Here is a 16,629-nt window from a genome sequence, read left to right as displayed (position 1 = left end):
GAGAAACTGGGCTTCTTCTCCCTTGAAAAGAGGAGGCTGAGAGGGGACATGATCGAAACATTCAAGATAATGAAGGGAATAGACTTAGTAGATGAAGACAGGTTGTTCATCCTCTCCAAAATAGAGAGAACGAAAGGGCACTCTCTAAAGTTAAAAGGGGATAGATTCCGTACATATGTAAGGAAGTTCTTCTTCACCCAGAGAGTGGTGGAAAACTGGAACGCTCTTCTGGAGGCTGTTATAGGGGAAAACATCCTCCAGAGATTCAAGATAAAGTTAAACAAGTTCCTGATGAACCAGAACGTACGCAGGTAAAGCAAGTCTCAGTTAGGGCACTGGTCTTTGACCTAAGGGCCGCCGCGTGAGTGGACTGCTGGGCACGATGGACCATTGGTCTTACCTAGCAGCGGCAATTCTTATGTTCTTATGAACGCTCAGAAAAATATGACTGAAACCATTGAAAAAGGTTATCAGTTATTCCTAAGGATCTAAGTCTGTTTAGAAGGAGATGATGATCTATAGTGTCAAAGGCTGAAGGTAAATCTAAGGATATGAGGAGAACAGATTGATGATGATTCAAAAAGTAAAGAACAGAGGATCTCAGGCCTATTAGAGAATGTTCAGTTGAATGATGTTGTTGAAAGCCTGTTTGATGTGGGTGTAGAGCTCCAGTTTTCTCAATGAATTCAGAGACCTGATTAAAAACTATTTTTTCCATCATTTTTGCTATCGGTCAAAAATTGGTCAAATTTTCTTTTGGATCTTTCGGTACTGGGTGAATAGTTGAATGTTTCCATTTTTTTGAAATGATCCCTTCCTCCAAGGAAGTTTAAATAATTATGTGAATGTATTTGCCGAAAATATTGAAAAATTTTTTCAGAATACATGGCGGGAGCGAATCTGCATCTGTACTTTTTTATTCATCGTGTGAAACAGTCGTTGTAGATCAGATAGTATAAGTGATGTGAATTGAGTGCATTTTGAGATTGGGATAAGAGAGTCTAAAGTAGGGTAATCGGGATCAAAGTTTGGGTTTTCTGTGAATTTTTTCCTAATCTCTTGTATTTTTTTTTTACAAAATAATTAGCCAAATCTTGAGCAGTGAGTGTACTAATTGCTCCCTGAGCTGTGTGTGGTTTAAACGTTAGAGATTTTAGGATGGAGAATAATGTTGAAGAATTATTTGCTTTTTGAATATGGGATGCATAATATTTTTTCTTTTCCTCGTTGATTTTGTTTTTATAGTATTGTACTTGATTTTGATATTTTAGTTGATTAGCAAGTGTTTATTTCCAGCGTCATTTTCTAAGGATCGCAAATGTTTTTTAACAAAGGACAATTCTGCTGTATACCAGGGTTTTTTTTTTGTTTTTGGCTGTAATAGTTTTTGTTAGTGTCGGGGCTAGTTTATCCAGTAAGGTCTTACATAGATTATCCCGTCTAACTATTTGATCCTCAATAGATAAGTTTGTGAGATCTTCAAATTTTAAGTCTATTCGTGAATTTATTTTGATTTCAACTAAGTTACTGTAATCAGGATAGGAATATGTTTTGTCCTGGTATACATGTAGTTTGCTTATGGTCATATTGTAAGGAAATCAGATTATGGTCAGTCCAGGAAAGTGGATAAATTTTTGGAGAAGAGAAATCAGAGAGATGTTTTGAGATAAAGACCTTATCTAGTATATGTCCAGCAGTATGTGTTGGTTGAAATATTCTAAATCTAGATTAGATAGGAAGTTAAGCAGATCTGATGTAATGGCATTATCCGGTTCATCGAAATGACTATTGAAATCTCTAAGTCAGGGGTGTCCAATGTCGGTCCTCAAGGGCCGCAATCCAGTCGGGTTTTCAGGATTTCCCCAATGAATATGCATGAGATCTATTTGCATGCACTGCTTTCAATGCATATTCATTGGGGAAATCCTGAAAACCCGACTGGATTGCGGCCCTCGAGGACCGACATTGGACACCCCTGCTCTAAGTACTAACCGATTTTTTGTTGATGTGCTAAAATCAAAAAGTAGTGATTGTAAATGAGTAGACAGGTCTCTAGTTATTGGAGGTGGCACATATAGAAGGAATATATCAAGTTCAGGTTTAACATTAGTTTTAAATTGCAAGTACTCAATTGGAGCACCGGGGGGGAGGGGGGTGTGTGATTTTCCAAATTCTTTAGTAATCTGATGTTTTTAGATTACTGCAACACCTCCTCCCTTTTTCCCAGTGTGATGGTTGAATTGGAGAGTAAAACCGGGAGGACAAGCATAGCCAATGTAAGCCTCATTGCCATCTAGCAACCAGGTTTCTATAATACACAGCATATCTAATGAATTTTGAATAATGGAATCTTTGATAATATGGCACTTACTTTTTATAGATCTTGCATTTATAAGGCCTATGTTAAGGTGTTTTGCTTGGAAGTTGCTTTCTGAAGACACCAGAGTAGGTATTTGGATAATGTTATGGCGGGTGGGGTAGGAATAAGGATAAGATGGGATATGGGGGAAGTGTCTGGTAGATAGGCTTGGAAGGGGTAGAGAAGGGCTGTTAGCATTTATTTGTTTAAGGTATGTTATCATACATGAGATGAAAGGGAGAATGGGGAAATGTACTATAATTTTGCATCTCAAGTGGACCTGGACTAGTCTGGCAATTGTAACCTACCGCGGGGACATTAGTGGGATGATTTAAAGGGGAAAGATTAGTGAGGCTTTTTTTAAATGTACAATTGTGTTGTACCCTACATATTCTGACAGTGAAACAGCTGAAGCTAGCTGTGTCTAGAGCTAGCATATTTTCGTATGTGGTCCTCAGGAGTGGAATAAGCTTCCGGGATATTTACAACAGCAAACAAGTTTGAGTAGTTTTAAGAAAATGTTAAAGAAACACCTCTTCTGTAAGATGAAATATGGGACTTGACTGATAGTTTTTTTGATGCGAGGCGCTGGTAGCCTCTTTGTAATTTTAGGAGGCTTTATATTATCACCATTATGTTTTATTGATGTTTGATTTGTTGTACTGTAAGTATTCTATTGTGACTGGGGTATAAATCAATCAATACAAATACACTGTTTCTATTCTGTGGGACATATTTGTTCCTATTGAATTTTCTGATGTCATGTTGTCATCAATAAAAATTGTTTAAACATACAATTTGGCCTTCTTTATCCTCCTATGTTTCCAGAAAAATAAAGCTACTAAAAAAAGAAAAGAAAGAAAGGAGAGGGAAAGCCTTCTTGTAGTAGTTGGCTGCCGAAAGCAAGAACAAGGAAGGGCTTTCTTCCCAATCCTGGCACCAGGTGACTCGGTGGCTTTGCTCCAGTGAAAGGGCTGCTGCTGTGCTTTTCAGACACATGATGCCAGTGCTGTCAGTTCTTTGTGGGGCTAAAGCAGTCTCACCTGGTTCCAGCACTGTGGATGGTGACGAAGCCGGTCCTTCGAGGGCAGCTGCATCTTTCATAAGAACATAAGAATAGCTTTACTGGGTCAGACCAATGGTCCATCAAGCCCAGTAGCTTGTTCTTATGGTGGCCAATACAGGTCACTAGTACCTGGCCAGAACTCAAGGAGTAGCTACCGATCCAGGGCAAACAGTAGCTTCCCCCATGTCTTTCTCAATAATAGACTATGGACTTTTCCTCCAGGAACTTGTCCTAACCTTTCTTAAAACCAGCTACACTATCCACTCTTACCACATCCTTGGTTTTTAAAGTATTTCCCTGTAACTTCATCGAGTGTCCCCTAGTCTTTGTAATTTTTGACAGAGTGAAAAATCAATCCACTTGTCCCCGTTCTACTCCACTCAGCATTTTGTAGATTTCAATCATATTTCCCCTCAGCCATCTCTTTTCCAAGCTGAAGAGCCCTAACCTTTTTACTCTTTCCTCATACGAGAGGAGTTCCATCCCCTTTATCATCTTGGTCACTCTTCTTTGAACCTTTTCTAGCAGCACTATATCTTTCTTGAGATAAGACCAGATTTGAACGCAATACTCCAGATAATGTCGCACCATGGAGTGATACAGCGATCATGTCTTTGGAAGGAATGGCAGCCATTTTGGTGCCATTTTGTTGAAGTCTAAGGGAACCTAGAGATGTGGTCACCCTCAAGGGGAAGGCATATCATTAGACGAAACCTCCTCTCACTCCTTGGATATGGCTCAGTTGGAAGGGATCTCCAGGGGATCCTAGAGCCTAAATGGGTTCATTTGACTGTAGATAGTGTATGCAGCATTTTGGCAGGGAAGCTGGTCTAAGAACTGGAATCTCCCAATAGTAAGGGCCCAGATCCTCTGGGACGCCAGTGGATACTTGAAGGTAGCCAATATGGGAAATGATGGGGCCTCGGACAGGATCCCTTATCAAGGTATCATTAGATTCAGAAGAAGAGCTGCTTAGCTCCTTCGGGAAAGGTGGCCAGAGATTTGCAGGATATATTCCCAGGGAAACATGAGGACTCCCTGGTGGTAATCCTATTTAGAAAGGAGACAAGCTATCATTTTGACTCTCTCATCTTGTTTCTGCAAGTCTCGATCTCCAGTGAATAGGAGCCTGTGGATGAGAATCCTATCCTGGAGGGATTCCAGAAACTGCCCAAGGCTTTGCTCTGTAACAGGGAGCCAATGATACCAACAGAATGGGGAAGCCTCAGCTAAATTTACCTGGTTACCTTCAGCTGAACTTACCTGACTGAAATTTAAAACCTAACAGATACTGAAGCCCAGACCCCTAAGAAAATTCCTAAGCAATTGACTATTTCAGAGGCAATTTGGATACTTCACTCCTGAAAGAGAAATTTGACCTTAGCACCTAGAGAGTTAAACTGCCACCTGCTGGTCTTCTATAAGTTTCACCCACTCTTCCCAGAATAGACTGTCTAAATGGGCATGAGCTTTGCATTCTTGGACACCTGGGGCAGAATGGTTCTGACTCCAGCAGCCTTATCGAAAGTCAGGCTCATATTCTGACTGTGGGAGATCGCTGATGATATTGGAAATTCAGTGTTGGCACCTGACCATATCCGGCCACTGGCACTGAATTTTCACTCTATTTCTGGCCAGCCGAGACATTGCCAATACTCAGTGGCTAGTCAGGCTAAGTCTCAATGGCCAAAGATAAGCCACCCTTTTAGGCTGTCCACTTTGGCGATGATCGGCTAATCCAGATGATGCGGCTAATTCCGCATGATATTCAGTAGCAGTACCAGTAGTTGTAATAGTAGTAGTATAAGCAATGCAGTGGGCTGAAATCCTGGTGAACTGAGTTCAGTTCCTGCCTTGGCTCCTTGTGACCTTAACCCTCCATGGCCCCAAGTATAAAACTTAGATTGTGAGCCGACCAAGGACAGAAAGAAGTACCTGCAAAGAATGGGTACAGCACCAAATTTGTCTAGTAGCACTATGGAAATGATTAGTAGTAGATAGCTTGGCTATCTCCCACTGAATATCAGTGGACAGCTAGCTATGTTCTATTTAGACGTCTAAATAAAACTGTATATCAGATCCTGAAGGCATAAATACTACCATGAAGCTTCTATTGAAGTTCTTCCCCTTCTTATTGTTGACCATGGAAGTGAGTGTAGGGCTTATGCAAGGAGTGGAGTGGAGGAGCGGCCTAATGGTTATTGCAGTGTCCTGGGAATTAGGGGAACTAGTCACTTAACCCTTCATTGCTCCAGGCACAAAAATCTAGAGTGTAATCCCATTAGAGGACGCACTGGTATATAATATGTAAACTGCTTTGGTTGGTATATCAAATGTATTACTCCTACCCTTAATTGTCCATTGCCTCTAGTATAAACCTAGACTGTAAACCCTCTGGGGACAGGAAAATACCTACTGCGCATTTGGTGCTAAACTATGCAAGATCTTATCTCCCTTCTACATAGACCTACACCAAGAATGCCTAAAATTGTCCTATACTTCGATTGTATTGTATTTCTAGCTGCTATACTCATAGGGCCTTTCGTTAGCCATGCTACTGTGCTCAGCCCCCAAATCATGTATTCATTTCTACATGCAGTTCATAAGAATTTTCCCTCTCTTGCGGTTGTTCTGTATATCATATATGTGAATTTGCATCCTTGTTGCCCATCATGCCCAAAGCACATACATAGGAATTTCTACTACAGCTCTTCACCCTTTTAATCTGTTATTCTATACATCTGTGATATGTGAAATTGTAACCTTGTTGCTAAACCTTCTACTGTGTATGTAAACTTGTAACCCATTCTGGGCTCTTCTGGGAGGACGGGCTGGAAATCCAACTAAATAAATAAATAAAATGTAACTTGCTGAGAATATCTAAGCTAAATCCAATTATGTGAAGCTAAGACTCTGTCCTGTTATTTTATTTGGTGTCCTAGAACTCTGTGAATAAAACCTGTTGAATGGTGTGTTTGCCTGAAAGATATTAATCTACCCAAGTATACAATAATGCAGCCCCCCCCAGCCCCTTTTATGTGCCTAAATTATCTTTGAACATTTGCTTACAGCTCTTCCAGATTATTGAGACAGTGGGGCACCTTGCTTACCTGGGGAGGTATTCTCTGGTATAGCTGCATCCTTTGTGCTACGAGGGAACCGCACCCCCTGATATGTTTCTTCTTGAAGGTAGATCACCACCACCCCTATGGCTGAAAGTGCTGGTTTGCCTAAGTCTGTAGCCACAACAAAAAGTGTGCGCTCTCGCTGACTCATAGAAGCCAGTGGAGTAGTCACCTGGATCTCCCCTGTGTATGAGTTGATAGTGAACCCTGGGGTCCGTCCAGAGAAGCGATATAGTATGGAGGCATTGGCACCAGCATCCTTGTCTTCAGCTTTCATGGTGGCCACTACAGGTTTCATGGGGGAGTGCCGGGACACATTAATGAAGAGGGGACTCTGAATAAAGAAAGGGGCATTATCATTGACATCTTGCACAATCACTGTGATAAGAACAGTGGCACTTTTAGGTTCTGAGGGGGCTGAATCTATGGCTTTGGCTAGGAAGTTGTATGTTGAGCGTTTCTCACGGTCCAGGCCCATGGCAGTTGTGATTCGTCCATTCTTAGGGTCGATATGAAACATTCCTAAAGACTCATTGTTCAGATAGTATGAAATGTGTGCATTAGGGCCTTCATCCAAGTCAATAGCAGTTAGCTGCAGGACCAGGTGTCCTACTGGCATGTCCTCAGGCACTTCCACTGTGAATGATGTCTTAGAAAAGATAGGGGTGTTGTCATTGATGTCCAGGACTCGGATGCTGAGGGACATGGTAGCACTACGCTCAGGAGTTCCATGGTCTTTGGCCACCACAGTGATGGAATACATTGACACAGATTCCCGATCCAAGCTCCTGGAAGTGGTGAGGATTCCAGAACTGGAATCAAGGCTAAAATCTTGACTGGGGTCACCATCTGAAATATAAAAAGAGGAATATTTCTAACAGGGTGCATTGTAACTTCACCAGGGTAGAGGAAGAAGTCAACGAAGATAGAACTCCAAAAGCTCACAGTCATCCATCTCTTTGAACAGGAGATACAAAAAAGGCAAATGTATTTGTTTCAGCCTACTCATCTTCCTAATCAGCCCATCAACACTTTTCCCTCTCTGCATGTTCCTCTGAACATTAGGATAATGGTTGTAGCCATTCCATGGCTTCCACAGCCCTTCTCTATGCTAAACAGCTATAAGCAATGGACTCTCTCACTACAGCTCCCCTATCCACTCCCTCTTTAAACAGTGTAAAAAAATCATTCTCCATGCCCAGAACGTTGGGTTGTTGGTTTTGTTTTTTTTTTTTTTTTTTCCAAAAGCAGTTTATTGATAATTCAAATATTTTAAAACATCAATTCTATATAATCAATATTTAAGAATACATTAATTCCTTTTATACTTAATTCCTTAATACATATTGAAAATATCAATTTAACTAACAAAAAGACTTCTATAACCCTCCCTACCTCCCCCACCTCCCACCTTCCCACCCCGGTAAGAGGATGTGTGTAGGAGATTCATATATTATACTGGTGTGATAGGCTATATTTTAGAGATCAATAGGGCTATTCCTTTGTGGATTAATCCAGAGCGTTTTTACCTACTTCTTCTGTGAAGAACCAAGTTTTACAAGTCAAGTTTCAAGTTTTATTAAAATTTCATATACTGCTTATCGAGCTTCTAAGCAGTCTACATGTTTAAAACTATAAATTTGCGTAACACAGACTATAACAAACAGATGTACTCTAATGAGAGGGATAAGGGGTAGGAAGTACATGTCAGATAGGATAGAGAGCCATTTAAGGGTGGTACAATGGGAGGGAAATCCCATCTGTGAACTGAAGATGAGAAAAAGTGAATTAAAATGTTTTAAATTTTCCTTTGAAACGTTCTAATACTGTTTATTCCCATAATTATGTGGGCATTGCATTCCAGAGCGTGTGGGCTGTGACAGAGAAGATTGCTGAGGAGACGGATCTAGATGCAAAAGAGCTAACAGCCCCGAGTCCCACATAGCAGGTGCTCTCTTAATTACTCACAAGTTCCTGTAGGCTTCAGCTCCTCCCTGGGAGTAGGGTGGGGGTAGGGGATTTTATTGTTTTATATAAGATGGCTGTGTTTGGTGCCTTTTCTATCCTGTAGGTCTGTCTTACTTAGACTGGAGCGGTCTTACAAGAACTTGCTTCAGATCTATAGACAAGGATCGTGTGAGGTGGATGGGCAGATGACTTGTTGTTTGTGCAAGAGAAGGTCTTTAGTAAACCATGAGTTTTTAGGCCTAAGGATGTGTGAGTGCTTGCAAGGAAGTTGAGGTGCTGCTAGGGTGTCAAGTGCCTGTTTAAGATTAGTATTTCATAGTGAGGTCTATTCCAGCAGGGATAAAGGGTTGAAAGGCTCTAGGTCTAAATTGGAGCAAGTCAGAAATATAGTACAGGCAGAGCCAGCTTAACCTATGGACCAGGTGAGGCTCTGATCCAGTGTCAGCACACCTGGGCCACGATGTCACTGCTGACCCATAGGTTAGGCTTGTTGCCACTGCTAAGCCTCCCCCACTTACCCGACAAACATGCAACGACGTGACGTCCCGACAAGGTGAGGTAGCTTTGCAGCAGCGCTGGCCACTCTGGGGAATAAATGCCCACAGAAGGTGCACCAGCAACATTTCTCCTCCCTCCACATGGGAGCAGGCATATTGGGGTATTTAGGCCTGCCTCTTTGAAGAGACAAGGCACCTCTTGAACCTACCCTGGCCCTCCCCTCCAAGAAGCAAAGGCACGCTGAATTGAACACTTGACATCCAATCGCAGTGTGCTTTCTAGCGAGGTGGTGGACCGGTCTCTCTGCCTGCTGTGTGGTCCTTCGAGTAAGTACTTCTTCCCCCCTCCCTTTTCCCTCTTGGTACCATGATCAATATTCCATGACCCATCAGGACCAGTTCAGAGTTATTTATTTGTAGTATTCGGATTAGGGCCGTCCGGTGCCAAGAAATCGTTAACTTCCTCAAACGATAATCCGATACTTCTATGAGAATAAATATGTCTTCTATAGGCTGGAGAAGTTTCCCTTATGCTGTGCCCATTTGAAATTTAAGAGTGTGGCTTTGCATTGAATGATTAAGGCTTGAGCTGTCAGAGTGGCTTCATGATTTTCAGAAGCGATGAGGAGCTGCTGCATCACTGAACAGTAATTCTGGAGAACTGATAGAATTTGCTGCTTTCTGATGAAAACATTTTGATAATATCCTGCACCCCACTGGCTTAGGTGGTTACAATTGGGGGGGGATAGGAGTTCTTGCTTCCCCTTCTTCCTTAAGGAGTTTGTTTACGGTGCAAGTTAGCAGGCTTGTTTCTGGCAATTTACTTTTGGTGAGTGTGCTGATGGTTTTAAAGTATTTGGCTCCCTACTTTCAAAGCCAATGCGAATTCTAATATCGTCTGATTGACTAAGGGCTCCTTTTACAAAGGTGCGTTGGGGCCTTAACGTGCGGAATAGCACGTGCTAGCCGCTACCGCCCCCTCTTGAGCAGGTGGTAGTTTTCCGTTGCGTGTGCTAAAAACCCTAAATAAACGTTGGCATCACGAACATCATTTCCGTAGTCTTTTTGTGTTTTGCTTCATTGGATTTACTGTAGACTTGTTGGGTTTTGTTTTGTTCTTTGGATACATCATGGCCAAGGTTGGGCTGTATTTTGGTTTAATTTGATGCTGTGAACTCAGGGGAGAGTGTTCAGATGGCCTGAGTGGCAAAGCAGGGATATCTAGTTTGGGCATCAGTTCGTTAAGGATGGGAATCTTTGGACCTTTGATGAAGTCAGGAACAAATTTGGTTTGGAGACTAGGCATTATTATCGATAATCGCAAGCAAGACAGTATCTGTTTGATTATACTGGCAGCAAATGGGATTTTAGAGTTCAAGGATTGGTGTTTAAAGATAGTTGGAATGGCTGGAAGGGTGTCTGCAATATACAGAATAGTTAAGATTAAAAGTGTGTTTAGTTGCAGAGCATTGGAACATGTTTGGGAGAATGACTGTGTCAGTTTCAATTATAAACTCACTCTATGTAGCTCATAGAGAGCTTTGGATCCCTCTAAGGGTGTCAGCTGTCCAGGGATCTGTTGGTCTTTCACGTTTGTTGTGGGATCCTTGTTTCATATGTTGTTTGGTATCTGGTACATTGTGTGTTTGGTATTCAGGTTGAGTTTAGTTACAGTATTATGGTTTTGAGATCAGCTGCAATGTCTCATGACCTGTGGAGGGACAGATCTAAGTAGTTTGATAGGCTTATGGGACTTGTTATTCAATCAATCCTGTCTGAATGGAAAAGTAATTCTGAGTTAGTTATGACTAGTGCTGGAAAGATGTACGTCTTGTTGGAATGAGGAGGCGGTTGCAGTTAAGAGGAAGGGATTGGCAGCCTTTTAGAGAATGCGGACATTACTTGATACTCATTGTCAAGTTAGCAGTGTGTAATTTCTATATCATCTCAGCATTGTATTACTATGAGGCCTAGGGGAGGGAGGGAGTTTTTCAGTTTTGAGTTGTTGTTGTTTCTCTATTGTAATTTAAAGTCAGTAAAAAAAGAGAGATCTGCAAAGGCTTGTTAGTACATTGCATGTGAAAAGACCAGGTATATGGATATTCTTATCAGGGAACTTGTACCTGGAACTGAAACCTGCTCTAGATAAATCAGGCCACTGCTGTTCTATTAAGCTAAGCTTGGACCCTACAGTCTTATGGTTTGCAATAGGAGAGATTGAAAATGGAGAAAGGGGGTGCCCTTGTCCAGGGCCCTTTTAAACCTGACCCCATCTTTGAGTACCACTGTATGCAGACTAATGGAGAATTGTTTAATGAATGGCTCCAATTCAAAAACTATTTACTTAGAACTTATAAAGATACAGTGAATGATAAAGGGGATGGGATGACTTCCCTATGAGGAAATGATAGAGAGACTAATGCCCTTCAGTTGATGGACTCCTTACCGATGATGTGATACCCTACTTGGCCATTCTCTCCGGCATCCGGGTCTGTGGCCCTCAGTGTACACAGTAACATGTGGCTCTGGTTTTCTGGTACCTCCAGGTATGTTGATTCCCTTTCGAAGGATGGATCATTGTCATTCTCATCACCCACAGTAATTTGCACAGTAACCCTTGAAAAGAGCGGGGGTACACCCCCATCCCTGGCATATACTGCAGTGAAAACAAAATGATAAAGTCAGAAACACCCCGCTAATTTTTCTTTCTTTCAAAGAAAAATGTTCTGTTTTATGGATAAACAATTATGATATTCCCTGATGTTGCCAGGCCAACACAATTACGACAAAAAGCCTTTCTTCAGCTGAAACTAAGGATTTAGCTTTAGGGGCCTACTTTTTTCCCTTAAATTCCCATGTAAGTATTTGATAACTCTGGGGAATAATTCATACATTTTTTTCTTGATCCCACTCATTTAGCCATATTTGTTTCTACTATTCAGATAGCAGAATAATAATTAATGATGTCACTGCTTTGCATTGTTCTGCTTGGATTTTATTTGGTTATATGATTCTGTGGATACCTTTGACATGGGCTTAATCGCTTCTTAATATTTTCTTTATTTTGCATATCTTGTCATTTACAATGTAATATTTCAAAGCAAATAAAAAAAGAAGAAAAAAATTAAGAAATACCCCACTGATGTTGAATATTGGGGGGGAGGGGGAGGAATGAGACAGAAGCTTAATTGTGCATTCAATTAAAAAAAAGGTTTTCTCAGTTTCAAATGTGCAACTCAACTTCACAGTGTGTCTAATCTGTACTTTCTGAACAATTGATTTGCTGCTCCTTTTTCACTCCACTCAGGATTATATAAATCATATCTTCCTACCTTGAGTGCGTTTGTAAAACTACACAAAAAGTGGTATAGAAGTCCCAATCTCTTTCCCCTTTCATATCTTCCTGCAGTCGTCTCCTCCACACTGAAGAACCCTATCTTTTCCTCATAAAGGAGCCTTTCCATTCCTCTCACCTGTCAATGAGTATTGCTCTTTAACTTCTCTGTCCAGCGACTGTGTTGCAATTAATAATCCTGAGTCTGAGTCGATTGAGAATACGTCTTTAGTAACCAAACCATAGGTCACCCTTCCATTAGAGCCTGTGCAGAAGAGAAATAAAAACAGGACAAACTCAAAAGCAATCTGTGGGAATCAGCAAGAGTTTTATGCGTGGAGAAAACACACCACAGGATAAGGAGTATTAGAGGAAGATTTGTAAAAATCTGCTCTCTGAATTATCTACAAGAGAAGATGACCCTTATCCAAACCCCCCTCACCTTACCCAGGTCCTTGTCTGTTGCAGAGAGCTGTAGCACTATCCCTCCAGGTTCTTGATTCTCCAGTATCGTGATTTCATACTCGGCTCTTTCAAAGGCTGGAGCTTCATCATTCACATCAATGACTAGGATGGTGAGGGACTGTGTGGATGTCCGGCGTGGAAAGCCATGGTCTGAGGCTATAACTGTGAGATTATACTCTTCTTTGTCCTCTCTATTAAGTGGTTTCACAATGGCCAAGGAACCTTTGAGAGACAATATGAGAAACGTGTCAGTTACTTCTCCAGACATGCAATCTAATCATAAGAGAAGACAAACTACAAAGGCATCCCAGAACCAGAATGTGAAGTCTTTCTCCCTCCCCTTCTAAATGATCAAGTTACTTCCGCTCAGAGCAACATACTAAGAATTGGACATACCAGGGTTCAAATGCCACCCCTATAATTTTGGAAAAGTCACTTTGGGGCAAATTATATAAACGACATCCTAATTGTGGGCAGTGGTAGGCGCTCTACCGCTGTCTAACCAGCCAATCGGGACGCATGATAAAAAAAAAAAAAAAAATCCTGAGGCAGGCTGCCTACATTGTAGGCATTTTTGCGAACCTAGGGAGGCGTTTAGGACCACCTAAGCTCACCCAAGGCTAGGCATGGTTTCACCTGGAACTGGCCTTATGTGAACTTAGGCAGCCCTTCCTAGGGCTGTGATAGGTGCCTGAAATATAGGCCAATAAAATGCTAGCATACATTTCAAATAGACGCAGCCGCTGAACTGATCGCAGCAAGGGAATTAGTTTAGCGGCCGCTGCAGGGAACATGTTCCCCCTGTGATGACTATCAGCAGGAGGGATGGCCAGTTCCTCCTGGCGGAACCCCCAAATGTCCATGGCAGGAGGAGTGCCTATCTTGAGGCTTGGTTGCAGAAGCTTTTCTCATGCCTCTGCCACAGTAACCCCACTTGTTGGATTTTACATATTTTTTACCTGTGCTGGGATTCAGCTGGAACTTGCCACCAGTTTTTCCAGCCTGGAGCTGGTAACTGACTCTACCATTCTCACCCAGGTCTTTATCCTGCGCAATAACATACAGAACCACAAAACCTGTGGGCTGGTCTTCCATGACGCTGACTGAAGAGGGAGAGAGAAACTCTGGGGCATTGTCATTCTCATCTGTGACAAAGACCCGAGCAGTAACTGCCGAGGACTTGCGTTGTGTTACATTCACTGCCTGGTCTGTGGCTTGGATTACCAATAGAAAAGAAGAAATGACCTCATGGTCCAACATGTTGGCCACGCGGAGAACACCAGTGCGGGGGTCTAAGCTGAAGTGTGTGTGAGTGGGGGTCTGCTGAAGCACTTTGTAGTGAACTTCACTGTTGGGTCCTGTCCCATCCTTATCCAGTGCCTGGAAGGTAAAAATGGAAGAGCCGACTTCAGCGTTTTCTGACACCACGATGGTGACGGGATCTTCTGGGAACTCAGGGGCATGCTCATTAAAGTCCTCAACCTGAATGTCCACCACAATGAGATTACTCATTATATAGCCACGGGATGAGTCCTCCACACTGACCTGCAGTGTATAACGAGACCCCACCTCATAATCTAGCTCTCCTGCTAAGTAGACGTTGCCAGTATGAGTGTCCACTGCAAAAGTGCCATTTGAGTCACTGCCCCCGATGAGAGCGTATGTCAGCTGTGCCTTGGAGTGGAGCGCTACGTCTGGAGAGGCCACACAACCAATCACAGAGCCCGGCTTCACACCCTCTATGGAGTGTAGGGTCACAGATGCGGGGTCCAGTTTGGGCAGCATTCGGGATGAGGGCAACACCTGAGGAAAATTAAATTAGAGCTTTAAATGACTGAACCAGAGTCAAAAATAGATAAAGAGACAAGGTGAGGAAAGAGGAATAAAATAAACAAGCAGAGAGAGAGGAAGAGCATGATGTGGGAGGGGCACATAGGCAAGTACTTGCAGGCTTTACAAATATGTGCTTTGTTTAAAGCTGCCCCCTAAGGGTTCAAAACTAGAATCAGAAATATGCAGACAATTAACTTGGAAACTGCATAAAACCAGGCTCTGAATAAAGTACAGTACCAGAGAAATAGAAATGCATTTCCCCCTGCTCTGTACAAATAAAAAGTTAGCAGAGACACACAGTCCTGGGAATAAAACTGGGCCCGGACTTACAATGGGTTCTCAAGTGGTAAAGACAGTACAAGTATGTTTTGCACAAATACATTTATTGTATCGTTTAAAATCAATGCTGTCACCATCTGACTTTCGTGCCGTTGTACAAGCAATGATTTTGTCGCGGCTGGACTACTGCAATGCCCTGCACCTGGGAATAACTAAGACCAGGAGAAGGGCACCGAATGCCACGGCTAGATTGAAAACTGGAACATCAAGATATGAGCATATTACTCCATATCTCCCACAACTGCATTGGCTGCCAGTTGAATTTAGAATTCAATACAAAGCAATTATGTTATGTCACCAATTTTTATATAGTACGATCCCTGAAATTTTTAAGAGTTTGATGTCTGGGTATCAACCATTAAGATCATTGCGCTCCGAAAGTTCGGCATTGCTGAAAATGAAGGCTAATCCTACATATGTGGAAACGAATGCCATGACTTTCACATGTGCAGGAGTTAAGTTGTGGAATAGCCTTGTTGGTCAAATTTGAAAATGTAGAAACATGAATTCATTCAGGAAAATGTAAAAACCCCCAACTATTTGTAGACGCATTTCTTTGAGCAATTGACCTTATGTAAGGATTGAATCTGTTTCTTGTTCTGATTTTTATAATATTTTATGTATGTAACTTTATATAAACCGTTTTGGAAAAAAAACGGTATAGAAATTTTAAAAATAAATAAATAAATTTCCCAGTACTGAAAGAAAATCATACTGAGAAGGAAAAGCTTGATATAATCCTGGGGAAAGAGGAGAAATTGAAATGCATTTCCTTCTGTACTGTGTAAAACAAGGTTTCTCAACCTGGGGTACACGGACCACTTGTTAGGGGTATGCGGCTAACCACCACCCGCCGCTGCTGCTCATCGCATGCCCGCCCATTTAATTACCCGCTCCATTTAATTACACCCCCCCCCCGGCTGCTGCTGCAACTCCAGGAAGGGAAGGGCCAGGCGCGTGCAGCGATTTCACACTGCCGGCCCACAAGCCTTCTCCCGATGTCAATTCTGACATCGGAGAGAATGTCTAGGCCAGCCAAGCTGACAAGTAACCCCCCCCCCCCCCCCTGCACCCCCCTTACCTTCAAGTTGAAGAGCGAGAGAGACAGGGACCCACTCTTGCCAGCTGCCTGCGTTGTCTAAGGGAATTCCCCTCCCCGGTGCATCTTGGCCTTAAACAACCTGGCCAATCAGAGCCTCAGGCCACTCCCCGGATACATCGTGCTGCGACAGTTCAATTTAAAAATTCAAAATCAAAATCTATTCATTCAAACTTTGGTATTCCTCAAGGCTCCATTTTATCGCCTCTACTGTTTAATATCTACCTGTCCCCTCTCCTGACTCTCTGTCAATCAATAGGGTTCACAGTATATGCTTACGCGGACGATTTCCAACTACTGCACCCCATAGAATCAACTGACCAATCCGAGATTCAGTCAATTAACCACAAACTCAGTATAGTTTATGACTGGTTAAATTCTAATAAGCTCTCTTTAAGCATTTCAAAATCTAATACTCTTTTATTCCCTGAAAAAGAGGGGGCGCAACTAATCTCCCCAGTTACTATTGATAACACCCCACTTGCACCGACTACAACTATAAAAATTTTAGGGGTCCTCATAGACAGCAGGCTTACTTTCCGTC

The 16,629-nt window shown here is 42.2% G+C and overlaps 1 protein-coding gene across 2 annotated transcripts in view; it reads right to left on the bottom strand.

Moving 5' to 3' along the window:
• Nucleotides 1-16,629, bottom strand: part of DCHS1 (dachsous cadherin-related 1) — a 309,730-nt gene that overhangs the window by 45,929 nt on the left and 247,172 nt on the right. For both annotated transcript variants that reach the window (XM_033949396.1, XM_033949395.1), the window contains exons 10-14: nt 13,774-14,617; nt 12,797-13,036; nt 12,489-12,614; nt 11,462-11,671; nt 6,536-7,399 (exon numbers count right to left, since the gene is read on the bottom strand). In XM_033949396.1, coding sequence (XP_033805287.1) covers nt 6,536-7,399; nt 11,462-11,671; nt 12,489-12,614; nt 12,797-13,036; nt 13,774-14,617 — 2,284 coding nt within the window. The remainder of the gene's footprint in view (nt 1-6,535; nt 7,400-11,461; nt 11,672-12,488; nt 12,615-12,796; nt 13,037-13,773; nt 14,618-16,629) is intronic.

This window comes from Geotrypetes seraphini, chromosome 6, assembly GCF_902459505.1.
Source record: "Geotrypetes seraphini chromosome 6, aGeoSer1.1, whole genome shotgun sequence".
Lineage (NCBI taxonomy): Eukaryota > Metazoa > Chordata > Amphibia > Gymnophiona > Dermophiidae > Geotrypetes > Geotrypetes seraphini.
This window is presented reverse-complemented; position numbering and strand designations above follow the sequence as displayed.